Source organism: Mizuhopecten yessoensis, unplaced genomic scaffold (assembly GCF_002113885.1).
Source record: "Mizuhopecten yessoensis strain PY_sf001 unplaced genomic scaffold, ASM211388v2 scaffold9033, whole genome shotgun sequence".
Classification (NCBI taxonomy): domain Eukaryota; kingdom Metazoa; phylum Mollusca; class Bivalvia; order Pectinida; family Pectinidae; genus Mizuhopecten; species Mizuhopecten yessoensis.
The window spans coordinates 478,557-492,535 of NW_018407845.1; the positions used below are offsets into that span (position 1 = coordinate 478,557).

The 13,979-nt window shown below is 36.1% G+C and overlaps 2 protein-coding genes across 2 annotated transcripts in view; one reads left to right on the forward strand and one right to left on the reverse strand.

Annotated features, from left to right (window-relative positions):
- Window positions 1–4,787, reverse strand: part of LOC110457176 (huntingtin-like) — a 60,327-nt gene extending 55,540 nt beyond the window's left edge. The window contains exons 1-7 of the mRNA XM_021508323.1: window positions 4,707–4,787; window positions 2,676–2,784; window positions 2,272–2,355; window positions 1,700–1,820; window positions 1,096–1,235; window positions 765–903; window positions 296–437 (exon numbers count right to left, since the gene is read on the reverse strand). Coding sequence (XP_021363998.1) covers window positions 296–437; window positions 765–903; window positions 1,096–1,235; window positions 1,700–1,820; window positions 2,272–2,355; window positions 2,676–2,758 — 709 coding nt within the window. The 5' untranslated portion in view covers window positions 2,759–2,784; window positions 4,707–4,787. The remainder of the gene's footprint in view (window positions 1–295; window positions 438–764; window positions 904–1,095; window positions 1,236–1,699; window positions 1,821–2,271; window positions 2,356–2,675; window positions 2,785–4,706) is intronic.
- A 212-nt stretch (window positions 4,788–4,999) lies between these two features.
- LOC110457166 (ubiquitin-like domain-containing CTD phosphatase 1) overlaps window positions 5,000–13,979 on the forward strand; it is a 13,064-nt gene continuing 4,084 nt past the window's right edge. The window contains exons 1-6 of the mRNA XM_021508302.1: window positions 5,000–5,176; window positions 6,812–6,903; window positions 9,379–9,464; window positions 9,865–9,980; window positions 10,217–10,315; window positions 11,072–11,208. Coding sequence (XP_021363977.1) covers window positions 5,008–5,176; window positions 6,812–6,903; window positions 9,379–9,464; window positions 9,865–9,980; window positions 10,217–10,315; window positions 11,072–11,208 — 699 coding nt within the window. The 5' untranslated portion in view covers window positions 5,000–5,007. The remainder of the gene's footprint in view (window positions 5,177–6,811; window positions 6,904–9,378; window positions 9,465–9,864; window positions 9,981–10,216; window positions 10,316–11,071; window positions 11,209–13,979) is intronic.

Here is a 13,979-nt window from a genome sequence, read left to right on the forward strand (position 1 = left end):
ACATGAGTGTGGTGCTATACACCCATCTCTATGACTTAATTTACATTAAGCAATAATTTAAGTCCATCTCCCATTACTACTAAACTTTCTTAAGACAACATAACCCTAGTGTGTTTCTATCAACTCTCACAATCTCTTACAGTCTATTGAGTTATTTAATATCAACTGTTTAATTCTAGAGTTTTCTATTTCCATTATAATTTATGTTTCTAGAGAGAGTTGTATGACTTGTGAAGGGCTAACCCCTGAAACACTGTCTCAGTATAACAAGGAGTAGGTAGTTGTAAACACTAACCCAGTAAGATGTTGAGTAAATAGTTGTAAAAGGACATGGGACTCCTGGAGTACTGACAAGTCAACACCAGGCTGGTGGCAGCTGTCCGACGACAGGAAGCTGAAGGAGACTTCAAGTTAGGTAGAAAAGACTTCAGTAATGCCTGCAAAAATTAAAAACACATACAATATATTTGGTTTTGAAAATATCACTATTCAACCATCTGAGGTAGCTCCATTTCTGTTTCAACAACAAGAACAATAACAGTTGTTACAAATGATGCAACAACTTACACATATTTTGCGCTCACATAAAAACTATTGATGCAATAAATTAAACAATTAATTCAGCTCTTTACCACTAGCAAAACAGTAATCTCATTCCACTTAAATCAATTGAATGTAAAGATAAAGACACCATTCAAACTAATTAAGTAATTTTTTTTTTATTTCTAATTTTTCAAAGTTTTTACTGTAATTAAGTTACCAACCTTGATCTCTGATTCATTAGCAAAAACCATGAGAGCAGGACTAATTTTGACCATGGAGGTTAGGAGGGTTTCCTGTACAGCCTCTTCCTCCCTCTTACATATCCTCGCCAGACAGGGAAGCATGTTCACCATATATGGTCTGTAAATCAACATTAATATTTTTTTAAACAACCATGTTACCTCGAAATTTTCACAGGAGAGCATCGAAATGTAGCATTGAAGCTTTAACTACTCTATTGTTCAATGATTACTTTTTCCTCCAAACTTAGATTTTTAATACATAGCCACTTTTGTACTGGTTCAGTATTGGACAAATGTCAGTAGGAACTACCTGCACTTCTGTGGTCTAATCAGGGGAGCCATCTCGGCAAACCTCCAGAGAGCAGCACGGATTGTCCGAGATGTACCGTTCTTCTTTATCTCCTTATACAGCTCAACCTGAAGTCGACCCAAGTTGGTCTCCAGAAGTACCTTCAATACAGAACAATATTACAGCAAAATCTGTGTAGTGTCAATCTTTGACACAGAAATATAATGAAAGCATAGTGTCAAACTTTTAACACAGAGTAGGATTACAGCAATATAAGTGTAGTGCTAATCTTTTAAACAGAACAACATTATAAATGTCCTGTATTGTTAATCTTTTTTTAAATAGAACAGCATTAGAGCAATACATGTAAGTTTAACTCAGAACAGCATTACAATTATAAAGTGAAAGGTAATTAAAGTTTTATATTCGGATTTAACTTTGTACTTCCTCAAATCGTGGATGATATCTCAACTCTTATCAAATAATTTGCGTTTTCAATAGCTGAAACATACTTTGGATTACCCCAGACTATCAATTATTACTTGTAATCTGTAGGCCTATTCAATTGATTTTTTATTTTAATCGATCATTACAGCATCACTACTAAACAACTGGTTGTAAATACCTTAATGGATCTGTTTATACATTCATCAGCAACCATTCTCACGTCAGACTCAGTATCATCACACAGATTTAGGAATGTTTCCATGGCGATCCCAAGGAACTTGGGGAAATCAATAATGGCTCTGAAAAGTATGGCAAAGGGCATTTTTATTCTTACCCTTGGTAACACATTTTTTCTAGTCATATTTTCGTGTCATCATTTCTGTATTGTTTACCAGGCATTTCAATTCTGTAGTGTAAATTATAGCTAACATATGATAAACACTAGTACATAAGCATGGCAATATTCATGCAATGATCATATGTAATGCAGATATAAATTAAAGCTTCCATTAACAATACAACACTGAAATGAGACCAAATGACTTTATTTGAATGCTTAGTTTTTGGCCTGCACATTATTGCATAAGTGTTATCAACCTTTATGCAAAGTTTCAACAGATTCTGCAGAATAATTGTGAAAGAATGGAGCCTCCTTAACCATTAATTATCAATACAACCATTTATAAAAAAAAAAAAAAATATTTAAATGAAATGGTACAGAAGCACTTTGATGATAAACCACGGACTTACCTCATGTTAGGTGCACAAATACAATCAGCCACTACGTTACAGTTTACCATCTTATCCTTCTTGCTGACAGATTGCTCTTTTTTTCTACAAAACATTTGAAGTAACATAATCTGTCAGATTAGATAACGTAAAAGGTGAGACAGATCATTTATATGACAAACGAAACAGTTTCAGAATTTGGGAATGTCTGGAAAACTATCCACATGTTTATTTAATCTTGGCAGTTAATATTCCTTCTGGGTTTTTTTATTATTAATTTCAAACAAAAGAATGGAAAACACATTCATACTGTTAGTGCACTGTCCAAATCAAACAATGTATACCTTAGTAATTATAAGTACATATGTAATAGACTTTTCTGTATCTCTGACAAAAATGACACCATCAGAAATAAAGTTACTTACTTAGAATCATCTGAAGTAACACCGCCAGGCTGGAACACTTTCAAGGCCTCAAAGGCCTTGATTAGTTTCTCTATTGTTGCCATGATTGTATTAATGAAAACTGGTACACCTAGAGGTCAAACAAAACAACTGTTAATCAGTATCAAAAGACAATACAAATTCACTAAAACCAGAGGTCCCCATCTACTACCCTCCAATCCTATTGAACACATATATACAAAGTTTAACTTGTTAAATTGGGAACTCAAAGGGCATGTTACCTGTGATTATAGAACATTTTTTACATCAATTTGGAAAATATTTTACAAGTAGTGGCAGAAGCCTAGTGCTTGGTAAAACTCTTTCACCAGCTAATCGTGCAGGATGTTTATGCAACTAATTGAGCAGATCATATTTTACAAAAGCTGTCAAAAGGACATAAAATAAATACATGCATGAAGTTCAGTGATTCTTAGCTTTATGGTTCTGACATTGAAAAAATGAATTTTGCTTTTAGTTTTTTTTGTTACTATAAATTACCAAGGTATGTATGATTAAATATTAAAACCTAAGTTCCTTATATGTTTAAGATAATTAACTGTAAACATTTTTACTTACAAACAATAAATCTTTGTTTATGTCTCAGACATATGATCATCTTCCAACATGGTAGTCATTACCAGTCACTTAAAATTTTGTTTCCAGATAAGTTTCCAAACTATGATCATGATCAGATTTCAATGAAATAGGTGAGCAATTTTATATCAGGAAGACAAAGACTAAGGTCAGTGATGAACAGAACATACAAACCGTTAAATGATGAATAAGTTTATGAAGTCACTGTTACACAATCAGTGATTGTTTTTAAATTCTTTACAGGAATAAACTGTACTTTCATGGTCATCTCACTTTTGAAGTAAGGTGTTGAAATCATCCAAGCATATCTGATCCTTAGTGACTTCTCTCTGGTTCAATAGACTAGAAAATTGACCTGTACGTACTGACCAATGAGTGTCATATTGTCAATACAGAACTGTGTGCCAACAACTGCTGGCATAGGACAAATTTCACTGGGTTTTGTCTACCTTATGGCTTAAGGTAGTCTACAAAACATGTTATCAACGTTTGCCAAATTTAATTTAAATGAAAGGATAACATGTTTTAGGTTTATTTGGCATCAGTAGTTCATGCAGCAAACCAACTGTCAGTTGTTTTTAGTAGCTATTAATTTAAATTATTTCAATTATCAAATATAAAAAAAAAAACATCCCAGTAAAAAAAGGTTTGTATCTGTTTTGAACTGACCAGATAGGAAAAACACTACAGGGGTACATTCGCGTATCCGGTTGAAACGGTTGAACTTGTAAAGAAAACGACAGGCACAGATCTGGACCGAGGCTGACCTCAGGAAAATTTGGCACAACATAGACGTACCTGGTCGAAATTAAAATGCTGACTGTTGCCAGTTTGCATTATTTCTTTCTAAAACAATGTCAAGTCACATGTAGTTTTTAAGGTACGGTATGTAATTATTCAGTGGACGGATGAAAGAAGGTCATAATATTCTTGAAACACTGTTTTTTATTCTCCGAAACTGTGCATTTTTAACTCTGCTTATAGAACGGTCCAGGTGCGTTCGTTTAGCGTCGAAAACTTCTGCGCCACACGTACCGTTTCAACCGGGATACGCTAATGTAGCCCGAGATACGGACATTACATTGAACCCGTTATTTGTAATGTCAGTTTCGGTTATAAGTAACCTTGTAAACCATGAACATCTCTTTTCACACCTCTAGCTACCTTTAATTCATATTTAAGTGTAACCAGGGATGCATACAGAAAGCAAACTGTTAAAACTGTAAAGCATACCGGTCAGCACAGATTGTGTATTGTGATCACCGAAAGTATAAAGACCCGGTGCTGAAACTGGACTCCATCAGCATCATCCCTCTTGTCAGGCTCTGCCAAGATCAATATAAGACAGTAACGGAACTTCCCAGATAGACCATGAAACAATTATCCACTAGAGTTTGAATTGCGAATATGCATTACCTTGGTACCAAGATGAATGGGCTCTCTTTTGTTATGACATCTCGTTTTATTAGTTGACACCTTCTGTATCTCACATTGGCGGAAGTCACGTGAACAAACATATTAAAATCTTTACCTCAGTTTCGAACTATAAACTCCCATTAACATACTTGGATTTTATTCATTATTTTTGTATTTTTCAAAATGAAACAAATTTTTACTTTAAAACTAAATGTAAAATACTAAGAATCGTAGCATAGTTTTCTCTAATATCAACTTCAAATATGATGCTAGCTTTGCATCATCCACTTTTTGTTTAAAGATGGCGGGAGAAGGGCAGAAGGACCAAACTGTGATTATAAAATGGAGCGGAAACGTCTACAACATTGCACTAACAGACTCATCAACGGTGGCAAATATGAAAGATACTATATACAAAGAAACAGGAGTACGGCCTGAACGACAGAAACTGTTGGGTCTCAAATATAAAGGTGAACAGTCGAAAATTATTTCCAGACGTTTTTCTCTTGTGTTGCTAACCGGGCCCTAATATTGCAATTACAATGATTTCATTTAGCGACAGTACAGCCTTATTAATGAATTTGAATTGTTCTGTCGCTACAGAATCAAATGTGAAGCTCTTAACTTGTAAATTGACGATATCTTAAAAATCAGAAAACTGACCAAAAACTAGCAATTTGCTAATTATACCCAACTCCACTGGGTCGATCCACAGGGGTTAGTTACAAATGTCTGAAATAGGCCTACTACATGTAACGTCACGCTTCCACAATTGGTACACTACCCAAATCGGTACACCGTCAGAAAATGCTTCAAATAGTACTTTAAAATTAGATTTGAGCATTTTCCTTTTACAGTATAACAAAAGAGATATTTATCAGCATTTCTACCAAATAGTTTCGTTTTCATGAACATTTTAAAAGTACACAGTGACTTCAAAGTAAGCATATCAGTAAAAACAACATATGTTGACGAAATTTTGGAGGATTTTGAAGGGGTTAAATATAAGCATGTTTAAATGTTGATTTCTGGTCCTTATAACCCGGAAAATATAAAAGTGTATACAATTGTAGTTCAGTATGGTATTTATAAAAGAAATATATTTTGTTGCAATCGGCACATCAACTAGTAGAAATAAAGACCACTTTCATATCCTGTGATATGGTGTACCAATTTGGGTACTAATCACGGACGAAATCTCACTGTCATCTGGAGTAACCACAGTTCAAAGGGTTCCAGGTTCGAATTCCCATCTGGCTGTGCATTTGTCTTTCTACTGTTACAAATAAATACAATACAAACATGTACACCACTTTCAGAGCATTATTTTATGTGTAGCGGAACTGGACTGGGTCAATTGGCGGCAACCAGGCAGCTCAATTGCTTAGAGCATCCGTCTAGAGTTTGGAGGGTCCAAGGTTCGAACCTTAGTCTGGCCTAGCATTTTTCCACTCTTGTTACATTTGAGCCCCTGGAAAAACACCCACGGAATGTCATATAGCCTATAGGGTCTCCTGTGTCTGCCAGGTCAAAGACTTTGTTAAAGGAATGTAGTGAAACTGGACAAAGTCAATTGCTGGCAACCAGGTAGCGCAGTTGGTTAGATCGTCCGTCTGAGTTCTGAGTGTCCCGGGTTTGAACCCCAGTCTGGCTGTGAATTTTTCTACTCCTGTTATACATGACATGACGGTAAACATCATGTCATGCTGATGTCTTTTATTTTCGTACCTGTAAAAATACTAACCTATATAGATTCTTGATTAGATAGCCAACAAAATTGGTGAAAAAACACAGGGGGAAAGGTAAGCATTTGATTTAATTCTTATATATCTCAACTTCTCATCAGTCTACCAAAATGCCTAAAACTAGGGTAAAAAGCTCAAGATGTCGAAAAATATTACTTGATCCAACTTTCTCATAGCAAAGTTTGTATTTCTTAGTGGGTGTACATAACATGTTTAGTACTATATATGACCCTGAAGCTTTGTTTTACGATGTGAATGAGTCTATATTGATGCTACACACATGGCATGTGACAAGCATATATTATTTTTACTCATGTAATTTTTTTTAATAAACTGTTATTGATTTAATATCTCGTACAGGAGGGGTTCCTGCAGACGATGTAGTTATATCTGAGTTGAAACTGAAACCTAATACAAAAATTATGATGATGGGATCAAGAGAAGAGGAACTGGTAAGTCAGATGGGTCTAAGTGTTCAGTGGTAAAACACTTCCTTTGTGCCTGTCTTGGTGGAGAGGTTTATAAGACTCTTTCATGCCCAGGAGTGTAGGATAGGGAAATTCCACCCGAGGGGTTTTCAAATTTGGTAAAACCGGAGGCTTTGTCGAGGGTTTTGCAAAATTTGAAAATCCTGAGAATGGATTTTTTTTTTCTCTCATTCCAAATACTAGAATAAGCTCAGAAACCATGAAAATGCGCTTGGAATAGCTACCATTTCGAGAATATCAATTTTTCTTGTGAGCTTTATAGACGAAAACGATTCTTATCAGCCAGATTAAGCATACACCATATTTTCAAACAGGGTTTGCACAGAAAAATTAATAACATCTTTCTAACAGATAAGGAAAATATATCGTTAAAGGTTCCAAATTCATGACATCACATCATTGTTGAGCCATTGTGACGTCATGTCCATGAAATGGGGTGTAAGATAGAAATTTCCTACACCCCTTTCTAACTGTGGACAGCTCTATCTTACACACAGGGAAATGAGAGAAATAAGACCCTTTCATGACCAGGGATGTAGATAGGGAAATTCCACCCTCAGGATTTTCAAAGGCAAAGCCTGGGGTTTTACCAATCTGGGCATGAAAGAGTACTTTTCTCTCATTCCAACTACTTGTACCAGAATAAGCTCAGAAACCATATAAATGCGTTTGGACAGAAAGGAGAGAAATTAGACCCTTTCATTTCCCGGGGTGAAGGATAGGGAAATTCCACCCAAGAGGTTTTAAAATTTGAAATTTGAAAATCCCAAGGGGCCCAAGGATGTAGGATAGGGAAATTCCAACCGTGGGGTTTTCAAATCTGGTAAAACCCAATGCTTTGAAAGAGTATTTTTCTCTCATTCCTACTACCAGAATAAGCTCAGAAATCATAAAAATTTCATCACGTCGCCTTTTCCACATTGTGACATCAGAGTTTTTCCAAACATGTGACGTCGCATCATTGTTGAGCCATTGTGAGACGTCACACATGTAATGGGGTGTAAGGAAATAATTTCCTACACCCTTTTCTTACCCTGGACAGCTCTATCTTACACATACGGAAAGGAGAGAAACATTTATCAAATGACATTGCATTGTTATTTGTCCGTTTTTCATCTGTCTCATTGTTGATGGGATATATTTATATTATTCTCCTTTTCCATCTGTTTATCTGTACAACAAAAAATAAGCTACATCTTGTCAATCTTAGAATTTAGAATTTACCTAACTGGTCCTTTGAAGGACTTGTGAAAATATGATTATAAACTAGGAATATTCCTTTTTAAAATTTAGTTAACTGCTTCAAATACGATATGTTGCATGATAATTGTCAAAATTTTCCTAAACTGCACCATATTTTCATGGCAGTAGTTATTTTAAGTCCCCTGCAGTCGATTACTTTTAATGTTTCATGCTTAAGTTATGATCGCAATGTTTCATTATCAAAAAATCTTGGCCTAGTTAGTTTGACAAAGGACTAGTAAATAATCTATTCAACTAGTCCTGTTGACTACCAAGCAAAAAGAATTTGCGTCTAACCCTGTAGACCTACTGAATTTTTTATAGACCAGATCTTGTCCAAGAAAATTTTACTTGCATATTTAGTGCTTGATAATATGTGATTAAGAAAATATCTATAATAATGAAGAAAACTTAATAAAAGAGCTTTCCTCTTCACTGCTAGACTTATCATTGAATCATACACACCATATATAGGAAACAAATTCATAGACATCTTGGTCTATGAAGTAAATGATTCCGGTAGACCTACAGTGTTTTTCATAGTGATTGTCTATGGGTCTACTGTCAAGTTTGAACACCGCAAGACTTGGTTAGACTTTCTCTTCAGCTCCGTATTACTAGAATTTATCAAACATGTACTAGAAATCCCAACAGTCATCAGAATTCATGTGGATATATCTGAAGGAGCACTGCACCAATCTACTTTTAATCAAAGTGGGAACAGGTGCATCTATATGTTTTACAAACGATTTCTAGTCTTTTTTTTAGAACATCACACTAATGTCAAGGACAGTTACAGGTAATTTATTGACATCAATGTAAAAAAATTGAGATTTGTGTATTAAAGGAGATATTTTAATGAAACTTCAAAGACATATCAACCACTACAACCAGGAACAAGGCCATTTTCAATACCTTTATTAAGACATTCCATGGCCAACATCACAAATTTAGGTCTTAAGATAAATTTAGAAGATTTTATACAACAGTTATAATTTTTGGTAGGACGTATTATGGTATGGGGAGTATTTGTAAGAGCTAGAAGGACTTGAAAGTTAAGGAGATCCAGGTTGGAGAAGTTCATATACGTATATACAAGTAGTTGCATCCTTCTACTTTACTTCAGTGATTATGACAAATCTCAACAGTGATTAAAGATAAAAAATGTTGTACTTTTGATGTTTCCATTGGTTCCAGGATAAAGTCAAAGAGCCACCCACAGATTTACCTGAAGTCATCAATGACTTTGACATAGAAGAGGATGAAATTGCTATAGAAAATAGGTACTGTGCCAGAATACTAGTTTTGTGTATACATACGTTTATATAATCATGATGAACATCATTTTTAATCGCTGCTGTTGATTTTGATTTTAAAATACTGAATTAAATAATTCAATTTGTTTTCAAAGGAGATGTCATGTTTGTCTTTCAGAAAAGTAAGATTTTGAACAGAGTGTAATCAGCAGTTGATTCATACAGTACATGCCCAGTCTATCACTTGTTGAAGTTTTCATTATAGGCAATACACACTGTATTGGCAAGCCATACAGGTCCCAGGTGCCTCTTGTTTCAGTTGTTACTGATGACATGTGCCTTAAGTTTCTGTAATTTCTATGCTGTGATGCACAGTGCCGCATTAAATATCAGGGTTTTATCTGAATATAATTGATTTTATTTACAGAGAAGAATATTTGTCGAAAATTGAGAAAAGGGTTCGAGATTACAAGATAGAAGTGTTTAATCCTCCCCGAGAAGGCAAGAAGCTGTTGGTACTAGACATTGACTACACACTGTTTGGTAAGTATTGATCGGTCAAGGTGCAGTTATCATTATCTATTTTCAAATAATGTGCATCATTTTTGTATTGAATTAATTTTGGGAATTAACTTTTCCCATGAAAAGTGCATATAACATTTGATCTGGCCTGACCCGGTATTTCCACCTCAAACCTGATGAGGCATGTCACCTGTTCTGATCAATCGTCTTCTCTTGAAAAGTTACATTGATTTAACATGAATTTCCACTGTTTTTAGATCACAGATCAGTAGCAGAGACGGCCAATGAGTTGATGAGACCTTTTCTACACGAGTTTCTACAGTCCGCCTATGAGGATTATGACATTGTTATTTGGTGTACGTAATCTTTGATCTTTATATCCAATGCCTTTTGGAGAAAACAGGGGGTGTTAATTTGAGGATATCCATCTGTCTGTCTGTCACTTTTTAGTTTCCATTCATTACCTTCCCTTGAAATGGTCCAATTTCTACCAAGTTTGGTATGCACATATATAATGGCAAGACTTAGCCTATGTAGGATTGCCAACGTAAGATTTGCAAATTTACACATAATTAATGAGGTTATATCATTCTGATTGTTTAATTAGTTTTAATTCAATAACTGCCCTAAAAATGGTCAAATTTCAAACAAATTTGTTGTGCACATACATAATTGCAAGACTCTGGCTAAATTTGATCCCGAATGTGCTGCATGCATTTTTACACACAATATGTAAGGCTGATATCTGATACATGTTTGTCTCACCCTAGGGTTGAGATGGGGGATTCCCCAGTTATAACAATTAAATGAAGTCACATCAACAATGCAATTTAGCCTTTAACATTATATTTTGTATATGATACACGATGGGTGAAGAGGGTAAGAGGGGAAAAAAATTTATCACCCCCTTGAGGTAAGATGAGAAATCTCAATTCTCGAGGAAAGATTCCCCTTTCTCTTACCCTGGACAGGTGTATCTGCACTTTTACTGGTGTTAGATTTCCTTGTCTCACCCTAGGGTGCTATTTATTCATGCTATTGTTGACTGTTGTATTACATTTGTCTATACCAAGCCTGACAGCTGTTTTACTTGTCTAAACTATGGTTCACAGCTGCCACAGGAATGAAATGGATAAATGTGAAGATGAAGGAGCTGGGAGTGACAGACAACCCTAACTATAAGATCACCTTCCACCTTGACAGCAGTGCCATGATCAGTGTCCATACGCCAAAGTATGGTGTCATAGAGGTACGTAGTCACCAAAGTATGGTGTCATAGACGTACGTAGTCACCAAAGTTATAAGATCACCTTCCACCTTGACAGCAGTGCCATGATCAGTGTCCATACGCCAAATTATGGTGTCATAGAGGTATTTAGTCACCAAAGTATGGGGTTACAGGGGTACGTAGTCACCAAAGTATGGTGTCGTAGAGGTATGTAGTCACCAAAGTATGATGTCATAGACGTACATAGTCACCAAAGTATGATGTCATAGAGGTACGTAGTCACCAAAGTATGATGTCATAGAGGTACGTAGTCCCCTGAGTTTTGTGATATAGACGTATGTAGTCATCAAAGTATGGTGATATAGACGTATGGAGTCATCAAAGTATGGTGTCATAGACGTACGTAGTCACCAAAGTATGGTGTTACAGGGTTACGTAGTCACCAAAGTATGGTGTCGTAGAGGTATGAAGTCACCAAAGTATGATGTCATAGACGTACGTAGTCATTAAAGTATGGTGTCATAGAGGTACGTAGTTATGATGTCATAGACGTACGTAGTCACCAAAGTATGGTGTCGTAGAGGTACGTAGTCACCAAAGTATGATGTGATGTCATAGAGGTACGTAGTCACCTGAGGTTTGTGATATAGACGTATGTAGTCATCAAAGTATGGTGATATAGACGTATGGAGTCATCAAAGTATGGTGTCATAGAGGTACGTTGTCATCAAAGTATGATGTCATAGAGGTATGTAGACATCAAAGAATGGTGTCATAGAGGTACGTAGTCATCAAAGTATGGTGTCATAGAGGTACGTTGTCATCAAAGTATGATGTCATAGAGGTATGTAGTCATCAAAGAATGGTGTCATAGAGGTAAGAAGTCACCAAAGTATGGTGATATAGAGGTACGTAGTCACCAAAGTATGGTGTAATAGAGGTACGTAGTCACCAAAGTATGGTGATATAGAGGTACTTAATCACCAAAGTATGGTGTTATAGAGGTACGTAGTCACCAAAGTATGGTGTCATAGAGGTACTTAGTCACCAAAGTATGGTGTTACAGAGGTACGTAGTCACTAAAATATGATGTCATAGAGGTACGTAGTCACCAAAGTATGATGTTATAGAGGTACGTAGTCACCAAAGTCTGATGTCATAGAGGTACGTAGTCACCAAAGTATGATGTCATAGAGGTACATAGTCACCAAAGTATGGTGTCGTAGAGGTATGTAGTCACCAAAGTATGGTGTTACAGAGGTATGTAGGAAGTCACCTGAGTTTTGTGATATCGACGTATGTAGTCATCAAAGTATGGTGTCATAGAGGTACGTTGTCATCAAAGTATGATGTCATAGAGGTATGTAGTCATCAAAGAATGGTGTCATAGAGGTAATGGTGTCATAGCCGTACGTAGTCACCAAAGTATGATGTCATAGAGCTACGTAGTCACCAAAGTATGATGTCATAGACGTACGTAGTCATCAAAGTATGATGTCATAGAGGTACGTAGTCATCAAAGTATGGTGTCATAAACGTACGTAGTCACCAAAGTATGATCTCATAAACGTACGTAGTCACCAAAGTATGATCTCATAAACGTACGTAGTCACCAAAGTATGATGTGGTGTCATAGAGGTATGTAGTCACCAAAGTATGATGTCATAGACGTACGTAGTAACCAAAGTATGGTGTCATAGAGGTATGTAGTCACCAAAGTATGGTGTCATAGAGGTCCTTAGTCACCAAAATATGGTGTCGTAGAGGTACGTAGTCACCAAAGTATGATATCATAGACGTACGTAGTCACCAAAGTATGATATCATAGACGTACGTAGTCACCAAAGTATGATATCATAGACGTACCTAGTCACCAAAGTATGGTGTTATAGAGGTATGTAGTCACCAAAGTATGGTGTCATAGACGTACATAGTCACCAAAGTATGGTGTCGTAGAGGTATGTAGTCACCAAAGTATGGTGTTATAGAGGTATGTAGTCATGGTACTTAATCACCAAAGTATGGTGTTATAGAGGTACGTAGTCACCAAAGTATGATGTTATAGAGGTACGTAGTCACCAAAGTATGATGTCATAGAGCTACGTAGTCACCAAAGTATGATGTCATAGACGTACATAGTCACCAAAGAATGGTGTTATAGAGGTACGTAGTCACCAAAGTATGATGTCATAGAGCTACGTAGTCACCAAAGTATGATGTCATAGACGTACATAGTCACCAAAGTATGGTGTTATAGAGGTACGCACCAAAGTATGATGTCATAGAGGTATGTAGTCACGTAGAGGTACTTAGTCACCAAAGTATGATGTCATAGATAGTCACCAAAGTATGGTGTCATAGAGGTACTTAGTCACCAAAGTATGGTGTTATAGAGGTACGTAGTCACCTAAGTATGGTGTCATAGAGGTACGTAGTCACCAAAGTATGGTGTCGTAGAGGTACTTAGTCACCAAAGTATGATGTCATAGAGGTATGTAGTCACCAAAGTATGATGTCATAAACGTACGTAGTCACCAAAGTATGATGTCATAGAGGTATGTAGTCACCAAAGTATGATGTCATAAACGTACGTAGTCTCCAAAGTATGATGTGATGTCATAGAGGTACGTAGTAACCAAAGTATGGTGTCATAGAGGTACGTAGTCATCAAAGTATGGTGTCATAAACGTACGTAGTCACCAAAGTATGATGTCATAAACGTACGTAGTCACCAAAGTATGATGTGATGTCATAGAGGTACGTAGTCACCAAAGTATGGTGTCATAGAGGTA